This window comes from Bombina bombina, chromosome 8 (genome assembly GCF_027579735.1).
Source record: "Bombina bombina isolate aBomBom1 chromosome 8, aBomBom1.pri, whole genome shotgun sequence".
In the NCBI taxonomy this organism is placed as follows: domain Eukaryota; kingdom Metazoa; phylum Chordata; class Amphibia; order Anura; family Bombinatoridae; genus Bombina; species Bombina bombina.
The window spans coordinates 209,420,852-209,438,446 of NC_069506.1; the positions used below are offsets into that span (position 1 = coordinate 209,420,852).

The 17,595-nt window shown below is 36.6% G+C and overlaps 1 protein-coding gene across 1 annotated transcript; it reads right to left on the reverse strand.

Moving 5' to 3' along the window:
- Window positions 1–51: 51 nt before the first annotated feature.
- On the reverse strand, window positions 52–17,559 carry APOE (apolipoprotein E). Its single transcript, XM_053690862.1, has 4 exons — window positions 17,472–17,559; window positions 17,011–17,069; window positions 15,210–15,360; window positions 52–1,623 (listed from the first exon to the last, which is right to left on the reverse strand). Exons 2-4 carry the CDS (start codon window positions 17,051–17,053, stop codon window positions 990–992), a joined length of 828 nt encoding a protein of 275 aa, XP_053546837.1. The 5' UTR covers window positions 17,054–17,069; window positions 17,472–17,559; the 3' UTR covers window positions 52–989.
- Between the last annotated feature and the right edge of the window lie 36 nt (window positions 17,560–17,595).

Genomic DNA, 17,595 nt, shown 5'->3' on the forward strand with positions numbered 1-17,595 from the left:
AAGATATGAACAAGTTACATAGATGACATGAGGAAAGCAATGATATATATATACAGTATATGGATTATTTATTTTAAATCAGCTGCTATATATATGGAAACACAGAACACATCTTTATTTTAAAGCACACAATGAGCCTACATAGGAAATAAAGCTTATCTATAAATGAAATACTGAATGCAACTTTATTGTAAGACACACACCATGCACGTGCTTTATTGCATGTCCCCAGTTCTTTAAAAAAAAGAACAAGCCTGTATGACAACAGTCGTTAGATTACTTAAAGCCACATATTAAGTTTTATACAAAGGCAACAATTTAATACATTTTAGAAACGTGTGCATTTCAGAAAAGATGATATGGAGAACTTTATGTCAGTCAATATTACTGTACCTCCCATTCTCTGCAGCTAACTCCTCAATTAAATTTATGTAATGCAGAGAAACATTTGGTCCAGTTTACAGCTTGCCCTGAGGCAAAGAGCCCTTTCTGGAGAATGCCTTTCATTATGGATTGTTGTTAAACGTGGCATAAAATTAAACAGAGGTTATGTGGAGAAGTGTCAAGTTCCATATTTACTGTTTCCTGTGGCTATATGCTCATGCCCAGGGTTCTTCATTTCTTTATTTTTATTTTTTTTTAACACGTAAAAGGTTAGAGGTTAGCTATACAGGCCTGTTGAATCTTGAATTAATATTTACATCATTTTGAGTAGGAATTGCCTGTGGCTTCAAAAGCTCCTTAAATACTGATTGGGCCTAGCTTTGGTGTCTTATATAGATAGGATATGCTCATATACTTCTTACAGCATATCGTTTTTATGGAACTGAACCCCAATAACTCTACTAAATGGAATGAAATAAAACATTGAAAATAATGATAATGGTTACATCCTTACAGATTTCCCTTAGACTATAACTCTTGTTAAGGGATAACAACTTGATTATGGTACACATGATAGGTTATTTATATGAATATTTGTCCTGGGTTTATTTCTTGCCCTTTGGTTGCAGGCTACTGGCCAAGGATTGTAGCTGCTTCCGAAGGCTTTCTATATTGGGATTGAACCATTTGCGCATCTGCTCTCCTAATTTGTCCATACTGCTTTTGACATCAGAGACTGTCTTCTTCACCTTTCCCTGCACATCTTTGGCTAAGGAGGCAAATCTATCTCTGAGTTCTTTCCCTTGGTCATCAATGACATCTTTCAGATTCTTAAGGCGCTGCTGTCCTTTTTCCTTAATGCTGGATAGGTAAGGCTCAACATTCTTTCGGATACTGTCCATCTTCTGCTCAGTGTTTCTTTGAATTTCCTCCCCATATTGGCCAAGCCTTTTCTTCAGATCATCTGTGTCCTTGGAAAGACGCTTCTTTAATTTCTTCATGTACATGCTAACTTTTCCCTGGACATCCTCTATATTCTGATCAAACATCATGCGCAAATCACCTGAGTATTGAATGGCCCTAGACTTAGTATCTTCCATGTCTGCCTTGAGTTTATCTGCAAGAGCAGAAATCTCCTCATTAAAACGTTCCTGTGCATCTTGAGCCATGGGACTAACCTTGCCCTTCAGATCTTCAGCATAATTGCTAAGCTCCTCCATTGTATCTTTGATTAGAACACTGAAAGAAAAGGACAGTCTGTTTTTAGGAAATAGAATCATAGGAATAGTATGGATGGAGGACAATGAATGACAGCATGCAATGACAATAAATAGTGGTATTGTTTTCATTCTAATACTAAGACCAACATGTATATTATGGAGCAAATATAGAAATTGGAATCTATTATGGCTGAGATGTCACCTAATCTGGATAATTAATTTTAAAAATGTGTTTATTTTAATGAAATATAAAAGTAAAATTTTACTTTTTAATTAAAATTATATAGTTTTTGCTTTCAAAATACACGTGTTAGCAACAATTCTGTGGAAAGTTAATTCTTGAACAGTAAATCTAAATTTAAAGGGACACTAAACACAAATTGTAAATAACATGATTATAAACCTTCATATATAAGAATAATTTTGCAATGAAAACTTCAGCTTTATTTTATTAAATGAGCAAATTGTTTTATGTTTATTATTTTCACTTATTTCCTTGTCCCTCAGAACAATATAACACCTGTTAACCAATCACAAACTAATATTCAGATATAGCACAAAATCTGTTTGCATGTGTGCAGACTGGGGTATTCTGCCCTCTTTTGTCCCTTTAAGCTGGTTTAGCACTGATTCAACTTGGTTACTATTATAAAGAATGATTTGCCTATCATGATTGTTGATGCAATACTAATAATCCATCTTTTAAAAGCATAGAATCTTAGGGAGGGAGGGAAAAGAACCAAAAAACTTGCATAAGTTGCTTTAAAGTATTAACCCAAACCTCCCTGGGAGAAAGTAAAACAAACACATTTTTTAGATGTATTTTACAGCAAAAGGCAGCAAAATAAAAAATAAATGTATATTCCAATAATTCACTTGCAATAAAGAAACTAACTTTGTATGCGTTGTTGAAATTTCAAGTTTAATGGTCCTTTAACTCAAAGCAAAGAAAAAATCCTTGAAAGTATAAAGTGAAAAGGTATTGGGACCGATTTAACAACCCCTGTATGGTGCCGTATGCACCTGTTTCTGCACAAGCTTTCAGGCTCGCTGGAAACAGGCGTTAAGAAGCAGCGGTCTTCAGACCGCTGCTCCTTAACTCGTCCGCCACCTCTGAGGTGGCAGACAGCAATCAGCCCGATCAAATACGATCGGTTGATTGACACCCCCTGCTAGCAGCTGATTGGCCGTGAATCTGCAGGGGGCAGCATTGCACAAGCATTTCACAAGGAATGCTTGTGCAATGATAAATGCTGACAGCGTATGCTCTCGGCCTTTATCGGTGTGCAGCAGACATGATCGCTACAGCAGATCATGTCCGTCCGCACATTAATAAATCGGCCCCATAGGGTTTAATTATACTGGCAATGTTAAAGGTTTGATAATACTATTACTATTATATATAATAACAGCTATTATTTATTAGCTGCAGAACACTGGTCTGAGATCTGTAGACCATGTTTTAGTACCATAAAGGGGGGGGAATCAAAACATAAATAGTATAATTATGCTAATTATTTTTTGTAATATTAATAATTATTATGTAGTAGTAAAGATAATCGAGTCAGTTTAGGGAAATTAAAATATTGAACAAAGGAAATGGTCTGACAAAATTAGTTACAGGACCATTTGACATATTATTAGGTTCTGGGGGACAGGGATATCAGTGAAATGAATAAAGATAAAACAATATACCCATCTGGCAAAATAAAGCTGCAGTTTTCATTATAAAATTATTCTCAGATATGAAGGTTCAAAATCATGTAGTTTATAATTTGTGTTTAGTGGTCCTTTAATTGGGGAGATACATGAAAAGTGTTGAGAAAACAGTAAGAAATATGTTTTTTACAGTTGCAAAACTTATCAGCAGTTTTTATCTCAAGACTTCTTCCTTAAATATTAATGGGCATTTTAATTAAACTCTATATTGAATTTACTTCTATTAGTTAAACTGAATAATTTCTAATCACATTTGGAAAAGAGATTTAGGAAAACGATCCATTGATAAAAAAATAAGTATAATAGGAATGAATCATTTGATCAGATTGACAGCACACTAGACAGATGGAATGAACAGACATACAGAGAGAGGGAATGGGTAGATATAGATAAACAGATAGATCGATAGATAGATAGATGATAGATAGATAGATAGATAGATAGATAGATAGATAGATATTACAGTATAGTATGTATTAATAGCATAATACAGGTTGATTGGAGTAGTCGTGTTAGTCCAGTGAGTTAGATATCAAAATCACAAGAGGATTGCATTAAGCAATGATACCTTTTTGGGGATCCTCTATACATTTATAAGTAGACAAGCTTTTGGAAGAATTCCTTTCTCAAGTCTGAAGCAATATTGCTTCAAAATTGGGAAAGGAATTTTTTTTCTGAAAGCTTGTCTAATTATAAATGTATGGTTAGTCCCTTAAAAAAAGTATCATTGCTCAATCCTCTTGTGATTTTGGTAACATAATCCACAAAGATTAATGAATATTAAAAATTGTAAACAGATAGAGATATAGAATAGATGTTTGCACTAGATTTCATTTGCTATTAAAGATGGAGGGGGTATTTTCTCTCTGATCAGCCATTACACGTCCTGTCCTGCTCTGAATCTTTTACTACATTCCATGTAATCTTAGATGTTTCTGCACATGAAACTGCTGAGTCTCTGGATACATATTCCCTGCAGGCAAAACTTCAATAACATCTGGACTCTGTCAGATGCAAAGTAGTCATTGCTTAGCAGTTGATTACTCTCTATACAACTAGTGAAATAAAAATGATGTATTTTTTGGCATCAAAATAGCGACACAAATAAGTGCCTATGTTCGGGTATGAAGAGCTAAATTCTGGGGGGTGAGGAGCGATTGCTCCCTCTTTTCCCCTCCCCACATATTGGACACCCATAGTTGTATCAACGCTTGACAGATTTTCATCAACAGTTGTGTAAGCCAGTGGGAAGCAATTATGGCAGATAGTTAAATTAAGCCTCAGGTGAGGGTGAGCTTTCATTTACACAGACCAAGTTTACTGTGATCTGCATTTGTATTTGACACCTCTCGCACACTAGTTCAGTCCTGTACTATGTACGGCTACATTCCATACTGTTCTGAACATCATCTGCAGGTCAGACTGCTGCGTTTGTTTATTTTTATTAAGTCCTGAAGAGCAATATCAAAAACTAAGATATATGGTAACCTGTTTTATGAAGAAATAGGAAGACTTCTATTGGCAGAGTTTATTTAAAAAAATAGAGTAATAAGACAGGATAAAATAAAATGGAATTTAATATATATTAAATGTAGTAAAGAAGTATATAAAAAAAATCTGAATTATTTATTGTATGGATTTGGGATAAGTTATTAATGGAGTTTTAACATAAAATATATATATATAGAAAAATATATATGTATATATTAATTCATTATTTCAGAATTGTTTATGGTAAATGTAGCCACCAATAACCAAGCGCTATCCAGGGTGCTGAACCTAAAATGGTCTGGCTCCTAAGCTTTTTTTTTTTTTAAAGATAGTAAGAGAACAAAGTAAAATTGACAATAGGAGTAAATTAGAAAGTTGCTTAAAATTGCATGCTCTATCTGAATCATTAAAAAAATGGGTTTTTATTAGATAGTGTTATTATGAGTTTAACTGTACATTTAAATTTATTTTTGATGTGTTTTGTGACACTTTTGATTCAAGCGTAACAGTTAACCAGAGCTCGGAGGTCATGTGTTTAATTAAAAATGATAAATCGCATATATGTTATGGGTAAAGTCAAATATTGGGTAATCCTAAGATTCCTCAGGTAAAACTGACATTACCCAAGTGGCTGTGGGTAAAGCCTGAGTGTGATCATAAATACCCTCAGAGTGTGGAGTCACCGTATCAAACATATATAGCATGCACTGTAATTCCCCCATCTTCACTATCTGTTTTGCCTCCACCTGTGGGGTTAAAGGGGGGCGAATTACAGTACATCGGGGGGGGGTTTACTACTTGGGTAATGTCTGTTATACCAGAGTAATCCTACTTGTCCCGTAACATATATAAAAAAAATCTGCAAATACTTTTATTATTTATTTTGTCCAATTTCCCTACAATTCCATTCTAAAATTGTGAGCTTTTCAGTTCCTGTTAGAAATAGAAGCGCAGAACACTGTTATATTCCACAAAGCTATTGGCTGCATACTCTAGTGACCTATTTATAACTGTTCCTAATTGTTAAAAAAGCAGAGAAGGTAACCTAAGTTACAACATAACTCCCATTGTTTTATAGACACTAAGGGGCATATTTATCAATGTGCGAGCGGACATGATACGAAGTAGAGTATCATGTCCGCCGCACATCGATAAATGCCGACAGCATACGCTGTCGGCATTTATCATTGCACCAGCAGTTCTTGTGAACTGCTGGTGCAATGCCGCCCCCTGCAGATTCGCGGCCAATCGGCCCGCTAGCAGGGGGTGTCAATCAACCCGATCGAATGCGATTGATTTTTGTCCGCGGCCTCAAAGCAGGCTGACAAGTTGTGTAGCAGCAGTCTTTAGACCGCTGCTTCATAACTTCTGTTTCTGGTGAGCCTGAAGGCTCGCCGGAAACAAGGGGCATCAAGCTCCGTATGGAGCTTGATAAATATGCCTCTAAGGGCCAGATTGCTAACCTGGCGAGCACAAAAAGCCGAAGTTAGTATATTGCGTGGAAAAAAACATCTCACTCTCGAGCAAACCCGATTGCATATTCTCATATCCACTAACCCAACATGAATCTATGAATATTTCACATTCCAATGTTATTCACATAACAGAATATGTATCTGATGGGTTTTTTTCTACAATACATGTCTATACACATATATACACATATATATATATATATATATATATATACATGATAATATATAGGTATACATACAGATATGGAAAAGAGATGAGGAATAGATTCCTCCACAGTATACACTTTTAGCACTCAAGAGTTCAAAGAGAATTAGATATGCTATGTGCTGATTTAAATTAGAATGCTATTTTGGGTACATATATATCCTAACAGGTACCCACTATTGTGTGGTTATAGGGGTATCGTTAGTAACTGATATGGCTAAGTATCAAGGAATACCTTCAGTGAAACTAGGGTTTAGAGAGCTAGTAATTGTTTACACCTAGACCATGGTATTTAACCTTGTAGTCGCATATTAATATTATTCTTTATTTAAAAAGTGCGGACAGATTCCGCAGCGTTGCCCATGGGTACAAGGATAACAGTACAATGGAGAAACAATACGATAAGACATAAAATTTTACAGACAAATACAGGGGGAATTGAGGGCCCTATTCCTGTGGGAACTTACAATCTAGATGGGTAGGAGGATGGAAACAGGAGGTGGGGACTGCAGAGGTGAGAATGATATTAGTGAGGAGATAGAGGGCAACAGTTAGTTAAGTGAAGTTAGTTTGTTGATAAGTCGAGTGATAAGCTTCTCTGAACAGCAGGGTCGGCTCCAAGGGGGGGCATTGGGGGGCAATGCCCACCCAAATGGAATGCTTTGCCCCCTCAAAAAATATGCCCACAAGGACCGCACTGCATTATTTTATTTATTATGTATATATGTTATGTTCAGCTGCAACATATAATGATGGCCAGCGGCCACACACTATGTGGTGAGGTGAATCCTGAATCACTGAGCTGAGTGGCACTAACACATGGTCCATGGCCCGGCCGCACTAGTGTAGTGGGCGTGGCTCTTTTTTCCCCTCACACTGGCGTCGCAGTCAATTCTGCATTAATGGGGCAGCCGTGAGCGGGGCACTGTTCCATCGCTTTGGGGGGCCTTTGGAGAATCTGAGATACTGTGAGCTGGAGGCAGCGACCTGACCCAGCCGATCACAGTCAGAGCCTACAGGTAAATGACCCGAGGCGACCAGCATTATGGTCCTATGCACCACTAACGGTAACTATACTCTCTCACAGCACATTGGGAATAATCTTTTATCTCCAGGCTAGTTGGGTGTTTAATAAATTGTGAGACCTTGTGCTTTAAATTCTAAGTCTTACATGCTCTTTGCTATATATGGAAAACAAAAGCAGTTGAAACTCTAATTCATGGGGTTTCCCAATAGGCAACTCTGAGTAACATTAATTTATCCCACTCTGTGTCTGTTTCTTGGCGTATGTGTGATCATATAGAAATGCTATACTTTATATGTTTTGTGGGCCTTAATCTTCATGCTGAGCTTCATGTGAAACCTAAAGAAGCATTTTAGCCAATGCTATTTCAAATTCCACGGAAATTAGATTTACTATATTGTATTCTGTGTGCTTATTGCTATTCCCACACAAGAGTTTTATAAGCTCACATGCCTGATCAACATCCTAATAAATAAAAATCTGTGCTAGTATTTTCTTTTCAATTCTTAACATGGGTGTTCATTTATTTTATATTCTTTTATGAATGCTAGTAATTTACTTAATGGCTATTAAAAGGCTAACAATTCTATTATTTATTTTTTTTAAATAAAAGAGCTGGCTGATATTTAGCCCAGCCAAGGCTTGAATTTATAATGCAGACACCCTATGCATAAACGCATTGCCCTAAAATACTTTATACTTTCTATCTACATGAAGGAATTCCTTAAAGGGACACTGAACCCAAAAATTTTATTTCGTAATTCAGATAGAGCATGACATTTTAAGCATCTTTCTAATTTAGTCCTATTATCAAATTTTCTTCATTCTCTTGGTATCTTTATTTGAAATGCAAGAATGTAAGTTTAGATGCCAGCCCATTTTTGGTGAACAACCTGGGTTGTCCTTGCTGATTGGTGGATAAATTCATCCACCAGAAAAAAATTGCTGTCCAGAGTCCTGAACCTAAAAAAAAAGCTTAGATGCCTTCTTTTTCAAAGAAAGATAGCAAGAGAACGAAGAAAATTTGATAATAGGAGTAAATTAGAAAGTTGCTTAAAACTGCATGCTCTATCTGAATCACGAAAGAAAAAAAAAATTGGGTTCAGTGTCCCTTTAATGTTGCAACATACCTCTCAGAAACACATGACATTTGTAAGCATATAATTTGACAACATATACAGGACATCTCTATTTTTAAACCTGAAAATGTTTTAGATGTTTGACATAAAAATAGTCCAAAATCAACCAATTAATTAATTACAATGTAGCTATAAAGAAACAAAGCATTTTCTTCTTGTAGTGTGATTTACTTGTAATGTGGCAAAACCTGCAAATCATTACATAGCACATTTCTAATGTTAGATGTAAATTTGGAGTTTCACGTATTTAAAGGGACATAATTGCAAAAATAAATAAATGAAAAAACAAACTACTCAAGCTCATTACACAAGTTTATTTCTTATTATCTTTTGTCATTACATGTCTAACAAGGGGTTAAACACATAAGCAAATTTCTACATCCAGCGAACTCCAATATAACTCCAAGCAAAGATACAGATGATGATTGGAGCATACATACATACATATACTGCTATTCATAGGATTGCAGTTTATTTCCTTATCTGAAGTGACACAGAAACAATTGACTTTGACTATGTGTAAACCCCTTAGAAGATAATTGGTTAAAAAAACATTTTTATTAAAGGGACAGTCAACACCAGAATTTTTGATGTTTAAAAGGATAGATAATCCCTTTATTACCCATTCCCCAGTTTTGCATAACTATCACTGTTATATTAATACACTTTATACTTCTGTGACTAACTTGTATCTAAGCACCTTCTGACCGCCCCTAATCACATGACTTTTAGTTATTATCTATTGACTTGCAGTGTCTGCCACTAGCCACGAGCGTGATCACAATGCTATCTATATGGCCTACATGAGCTTGCTCTCCCCTGCTGTGAAAAGTAAATAAAATAGAGGGCTTAGAAATTATCATATGTGCCTTCCTAGGTTTGCTTTCAACTAGAATACCAAGAGAACAAAGCAAAATTGTTGATAAAAGTAAATTGGAAAGATGTTTAAAATTACATGCCCTATTTGAAAAATGAAAGTTTTTTTTGGACTTGACTGTCCCTTTAAGTAGCCTGATATCAGTTAGTTATTGCAAAACAGGTATAGCTAAATCTAATCTACAAAATTACCAGTACCTGAAAACCTAGTATCCTCACTGCTATTGCAAACAAAGGGGTTAATTGCATTGGGGGGTTTGGGGTGCATGGCTGTTTAGGGGACATGATTGAGATTTGAGAATGAGTTTAAAATATATTGCTTGAATACTGGCATTGGCTATAAATTAAATATCAAGATGGCTACACTTTCCTGCAGAATATGTAGGTCTGCTCTTATTTTGACTCTCATACATGCTTTGTAAATGGGTGCCCGCTTGTGAAAAAAAAATGCCCCCCCATTTCATTCGTTCTGGAGCCGACCCTGCTGAACAGAAAGGTCTTTAGGGAATGTTTAATGGAAGAGAGGTTAGGGGCAAGTCTGACATCTCAAGGAAGTGCGTTCCAGAGGGTTGGTGCCGCACGAGAGAACTCCTGTAGTCTAGAATGAGAGGCGGTGATGGTAGAGGAAGGAAGTAGCAGGTCGTTGATGGATCTTAGGGAACAGGCAGGAGTATATTTGTTGATGAGTGAGGACAGGTAGGGTGGGGCAGCATTGGTGAGGGCTTTGTAGGTCAGGGTGAGAATTTTGAATTTAACTCTGTTGTGAATGGGGAGCCAGTGAAGGGACTCACAGAGAGGTGCAGCAGAAACAGAGCATCGAGAGAGGTGGATTAGCCTGGCAGATGCATTTAGGATGGATTGGAGGGGAGAGAGGGAGGCCAGTTAGTAAGTTGTTACAGTAGTCAAGTCGGGAAATTACCAGGGAGTGGATGAGCTGTTTAGTAGTTTCAGTACTCAGAAATGGACGAATGTTGGAGATGTTGCATAGGTGGTTGCGGCAGGATGAAGAGAGCAGTTGGATGTGGGGAATGAAGGACAGATTTGAGTCAAGCATGACTCCGAGGCAGCGGACTTGGGGTGATGGGGAGATAGTGGTGCCGCCGCCAACATTGATAGAAAATTTAAAAAAAAAAAAAAATTATATGTGCATTTCCCAAAATGAAACTGACAGTCTGTAAAAAAGGAAATATACTGATAACCTGAATCATGGCAAATATAAGTACAAACATTATATTTAGAACTTTACATTTAAAGTGCCAAACCATAGCTAAGAATGTCTTAAATAAAGGAAAACATACTTACCAAAAGACACTCATCTACATAAAGTAGATAGCCAAACCAGTACTGAAACGAGAATCAGCAGAGGTAATGGTATTATAAGAGTATATTGTCGATCTGAAAAGGGAGGTAGGAGATGAATCTCTACGACCGATAACAGAGAACCTATGAAATAGATCCCCATTAGGATGACCATTGCATTCAATAGGTAGTATCCCTTCACATCTCTCTGTCATTCACTGCACTCTGAGAGGAACCGGGCTTCAGCATGCTGAGAAGCGCATATCAACGTAGAAATCTAGCACAAACTTACTTCACCACCTCCATAGGAGGCAAAGTTTGTAAAACTGAATTGTGGGTGTGGTGGGGGGTGTATTTATAGGCATTTTGAGGTTTGGGAAACTTTGCCCCTCCTGGTAGGAATGTATATCCCATACGTCACTAGCTCATGGACTCTTGCCAATTACATGAAAGAAATTAGAAACTGAAGTGGAGCTAGAGGGGGGAATTAGAAGTAGTTCGGTCTTGGACATATTTATTTTTAGGTGGTGAGAGGCCATCCAGGAGGAAATGCCAGATAAGCAGTCCCTGATGTGAGAGTGCAGGGGTGGAAAGGTAGATCTGGGTATCATCAGCATAGAGGTGATAGCTGAAGCCATAGCTGTTAATAAGTTTACCCAGTGAAGAAGTGTAAATAGAGAAGAGTAGAGGACCCAGGACGGAGCCTTGAGGTACTCCAACAGACAGGGGCAATAGAGAGGAGGAGTCACCAGCAAAAGAGACAGAGAATATAATAATTGAGTCAATACAATTATTATGTATCAATGACTGTATTGAGTGGAACAATTCTCTGCCACTTTATGACTTTAAAGTGGTTGTGGTATTAGACTTGAGTATTTCATAATCTCGCTGTGAAGTAACAATGTTGTTAAAATACTTAATTAAAGTCTACTTAGTAGCTCAATGAGCATGATATCTGTGTCTAATAACACAAATATCCCATCCTATTATAGCAGTAAACATTAAACACCACTGGCTAATGCTAAGATGTCCAATACAGTAAAGATCAAAACTGAGTAGAGTTCTATATAGGTATTATACTTAGGTATAAGTAGCTCTGGTGGTATATAATAATTCACTGCTGGTGGTTAGGTATTCTGTGTGTGAGTATACCCCGAGTAGCGTGACTCTTTATTCTATGTGCTATAACATATGACAGAATGAATTAACTAAATACCGCTATTGTAGTATCTGTGCAATACATGATGTTATGTTGAGAGCTCATACTGTGGGTCAATTTATACCCTCCTTAGATTACACCGCACTCCCCCTGAGACAGCCACATTTAGCTGCTCAGATACACAGTAACATACAGTCGTATTAATATTAGCAATACCCTTGGATTTATGCACATACTATACATTTATACTGTATGCCCTTGCGATTATTTATACACACAGGTATTAATGTAACCCTATATAATGTACCTTATATAATTTGGCATACTTAACAGAATTTAGTGATTTCGCTACACTGAGGGTTACTAATTTACTAAATCTACAAATATAATGATCTGACAATTTTACCGCCAAAGATCTGTACTTAAGTATTTCTCGTTTACACTTGTGCTCTATATCCACTAAATACAGCTATATAATATTCATTGTGTCCAAACCACTCATAACCACACAATACATGTGCAAACAATAAATTCTGCAAGACAATCCAGATTACTCTCATACTTAAAGGTATAATACTGGTAAGCTTTAAATGTTCTGAATTGGGGTATACTCACACACAGAATACCTAACCACCAGCAGTGAATTATTATATACCACCAGAGCTACTTATACCGAAGTATAATACCTATATAGAACTCTACTCAGTTTTGATCTTTACTGTATTGGACATCTTAGCATTAGCCAGTGGCAGAGCCATCTATAACAATTGATGTTTACTGCTATAATAGGATGGGCTATTCGTGTTATTAGACAAAGATATCATGCTCATTGAGCTACCAAGTAGACTTTAATTAAGTATTTTAACAACATTGTTACTTCACAGCGAGATTATGCAATACTCAAGTCTAATACCACAACCACTGTAAAGTCATAAAGTGGCAGAGAATTGTTCCACTCAATACAGTCGTTGATACATAATAATAATTGTATTGACTCAATTATGTATGCGACTACACGGTTAAATACCACGGTGTAGGTGTAATCAATTAATAGCTCTCTAAATCCTAGTTTCACTGAAGGTATTCCTTGATTCTTAGCCATATCGGTTACTAACGATTCCCCTATAACCACACAATAGTGGGTACCCAAAACCCAGCATTCTAATTCAAATCAGCACATTGCTGAACCACTAGCACAGTCTACATATATCACACTATCTCTACCTCAGGTTGTATTTTTAAGTTGAACCCTGTTTTTTAGTTATATCTTAATAAAAGTTATATTTTAATCCATATCAGAGTATCTGATTCTAGAGTTTGGAGACATTTCCTTTTGCGTTTATATCTGTATCTAATTAATTCTCTTTGGACTCTGGAGTGCTATAAGTGTATATTGTGGAGGAATCTATTCCTCATCTCTTTTCCCTATTGTAAATATACACAACACCGTCCTGTGAACCCTCAGTAACTATATTGTGGTATACACTTAATTGGCAGCAGTCCTGATACATTTTCAGTAGTGCCATTGTTTTTTTCTTTTTAAATATATACAGATATATATAGGAATATCTATTTATAAATAAATAAATTCCCCAATGTGCAGAACATTGGAATGTGAAATATTCACAGTAAATAAAAAGTTAAATTCTTTATTTTATTGCATAAATATTATTTTATATCTTTTCATCTACTTAACTGCAAAGGGATCTAATGCACTTGTATATATGTCTATATATGTGTAAATATGTATTTATGTGTTTATATGTTTATATATGCCTGTAAATGCATATATACACATATAGATACATAAAAACACACATATATATATATATATATATATATATACATATACATCTCTTGACATGTATATGTATGTATGTCTTTGGTAAAGCCCTTTGCCTGACTTTATTTTTTTTTAACACCTGAGATCTCATATCTTTGAGCCTTTGAGGCCTATTTATTAAAGGTCTGTAGGACCTGATCCGACAGTGCGGAACAGGTCTGACAGACCTCGCTGAATGTGGAGAGCAATACGCCGCCCCCTGCAGATTCGCGGCCAATCGGCCACCAGCAGGGGGGTGTCAATCAACCTGATCGTACTCGATCGGGTTGAATTGTGGCGATCTCTGTCTGCCTGCACAGAGCAGGCAGACAGGGTTATGGAACAGCGGTCTTTAGACCGCTGCTTCATAACTGCTGTTTCTGGCGAGCCTGCAGGCTCGCCAGAAACACGGGCCCTCAAGCTCCATTCGGAGCTTGATAAATAGGCCTCTTTTTATGCACTTTTTGTTTTTAAATCATTTTTATTACTTTTTAATGTATTTTTTTATTTGTTTTTTGACACTTTTTAGTTCAAAACAGTTCACCACCAGAGCTCTGAAGTTGCAGTAATCATTCTAGTGTAAATCGCAAATGTGCTTAAGCGATCATGCTTACTTTCAACTAGTAATACGAGCGATAAGCCCGTCAAGTGCAAACACCAGTGATAAACCCCTTATAGCTTGCTTAGCCATAGTGCTTAATGTCCCTTTAATAGTTACAAATACTTTGCCTCCATCATATTACCCAGCTCCTCACACTATAATTACATTACCAGTGCCCTTAATGATTACACCATATCACTACTTATGGTTTTAAATACATTTACATGTCTTGTAGGTTTACTCCACATTCTGAAGTTAACATTGTTTACTTCACTATGTACTTATTTATACATTTAATTACATTTTATATATAGCTCTTTTAAATATATTTACCCCATGTCGCTAGTCTAATAGACATGTTAACTCAATAATAAAATGCTTTAAATTAAAACATGTCTTTTGGTAGCTTTGAGTTTCAAATCTTTAAATGAGTTAAACACATAGTTAAACTATCACTCAGGAGCCACAATGCTTTGAGGCTCCTCACCAGGAAAACCATCAGTGAGCCAATGAGGAGCAGCCTTGTCCCCGAGTTTAACTATGGTTACTAAGAGACATTGGTGTAATAAATATACAAATTTGAGAATTATTATATTGTATTAATATGTCACTTTAACTCTTGGATAGCAGTTCTGCTTTTTTTTTACACAGCTACTGTAACAACAGTTATTTTATAACATTACTCAGCCTTTAATTTGAAATGTCTCGATTTCATTTACTCCACTTTGCTGCTAAACTGTAGTTTTTGTAATGATTGAATCTTATTACTCCACTTCTTGGCTAAAGTATACTCACTCCAGTTCTTTGCTGATTGGAGAATCTTTCATGTTTGCTCTGGTCTCATCAGCTGCCTCCTCCATTTTGTTGAGTGTCTGCCAGAAGCTGTCTATTGCTGACTCCCATTTTGTTTTGGGCTGCTCTTTGAAAAAGGATCTGGCCTGGGCCCCTAAAGAGAGATCAATCATAACTAAATATTAGAAACCAATTATATACATTTTGCAGAAAAATATAAACTATATTGCAACATTTTCATTTGAAAGAAAAATGCCATGTAACACACATTTTATAGTATATTTACATTAACAAAATAATTATCTAATTCTCTATTATCAATAGATATCTTACTTTACTTTGTAATGCTCTTATATTATGGATTTCTAGAGCCTCTATTCCCTGTTGTTTAATGTAACATTTAATCTTTACACTACACAATTTTGCTCTTTATTGTTGTGCTCTACATCACCATCTTTTTATGAGAGTTTTAAATATGATGGGCTCTTTACTGCCCTGCCATATCCTCCTATACATCTCAACTTATTTCTGGACTTTTTACTGACTTTCTATACCTTCTTATACATCCCAACTTCTCGCTGAACTCCTTAATGCTTTGCTATATTCTCCTGGAAATCCCAACTTTTTGCTGGACTACTAACTACCTTGCTATACCCTCCTATACATTGAACCTTCTTGCTTGACTTCTCACTGCCCTGCTATATCTTCCTATATATCTCAACTACTTACTGGACTACTCACTGCCCTGTTGTAGCATCCTATACATCCCAACTTCTTGCTAAATTTCTCACTACTCTGTTATGTCCTCCTAAACATCCCAACTTCTAGCTGGACTCCTTACTGCTCTACTATACCTTCCAATATATTCCAATTTTTTGCTGGGCTCCTACTGCGCTGCTATACCCTCCTATACATCCCGACTCTTTGTTGAACTTCACACTGTCCTGGTATACACTCATACATCCCATCTTATTTCTGGACTCCTCACTGCCATGCTATACTCTCCTATACATCCCAAAAGTTTACTGGACTAATCACTACCTTGCTATACCCTCCTACACATGTCACCTTCTTGCTGGGCTCCTTACTGCCTTGCTTTACCCTCCTATACATCCCAATGTCTTGCTTTACTCCATACTGCCCTGCTATACCCTCCTATACATCCCACCTTCTTGCTTTGCTCCTTATTGCCCTGATATACACTCTTATACATCCCAGCCTCTTGCTGCCTCCTCACTGTCCTGCTATACACTCTTTGCTGGACTCCTCACTTTCCCTGCTATACCCTCCTATACATCCCAAGATCTTGCTGCACTCCTTATTGCCTTGCTATACCCTCATTTACATCCTAACTTTTTATTGGCCTTCTCACTGCATGGTTATACCCTCTTATACATCCCAAAAACGTGCTTGTCTCCTCAGCGCCCTGCTATACTCTTCTACAAATACTATCTTCTAGCTGCCCCCATCACTGCCCTGCTACAAACACCTATTTCTACCAACTTCTTGCTAGCCTCCTCAATACCATTATATACCCTCCTATAGCTCCCAACTTCTAACTAGTTTCATCACTGCCCTGCTATACACATATATCTGTTGATATTCCAGTCTTTAACTAGCCATCTTAATTTCCATCTAAAACTTCCAATGCACCCCAATATTTACATAATTTTATACACATTTTGCTTACCCTAGAATACTTTTTGTATTATATTACTCTGGATAGTTAAACACATCTTCTCATTTAGTTAACAATTTCCCTTTATGTATTCATTTTTGCATGCAACATCTTTATAATAATTACCTGCAAGGAGCCCGAAGGCCAGCAATAGAATAATAGGCTTCATTGTCCTTTACGTCCCTCTAAAAGAAAAAGAACATCCATCAAGTATGCAGAAGGTCTCATACTTTCAAATCCAGAATCTCAAACTGATCACTAATCACCAGACACCAATATCCAAATTAGGAGCCTTTTCAAAATAGGATCTAATAAAATGAAAAACTCTCAGAAATTATGATATTAACATGTCTGAACTATGGTTTATTAAAAAAGGCTCCATAGGGTATAAAAATTAGAGTCAATTGGCTTTGCTCATTAAACCCAGTTTTTTAAAATTCTCCTTTTTTACTAATTTCCACTGGTTCTCAAGTTTTTCAGCAAATACGATGCATTTATGCATTTTATCCTTCCTACACATCTATGTTTTCCCAGTTCCAATTCTAACCATCCAATAGTTTCCCCCTTGTGCTGTGCCCGTCTCTCACCTTTACGTACTAACTGCTTGCTTCTTCCCTCTTGGCTCTTGCTTTATATAAGTAGCTTGCTATGAGCACTGAGGGTCATATTCTTGCACCTTGAGGCTGTAGGCAGACACATGATCAGCATTAG

Coding starts and splice junctions, on each gene's coding strand:
- APOE (XM_053690862.1), bottom strand. CDS start 17,053: ATGAAGCCTATTATTCTATTGCTGGCCTTCGGGCTCCTTGCAG. Junction 15,361..17,010: donor GGCCTTCGGGCTCCTTGCAG/GTAATTATTATA, acceptor ATCTCTCTTTAG/GGGCCCAGGCCAGATCCTTT. Junction 1,624..15,209: donor CCAATCAGCAAAGAACTGGA/GTGAGTATACTT, acceptor CTTTTCTTTCAG/TGTTCTAATCAAAGATACAA.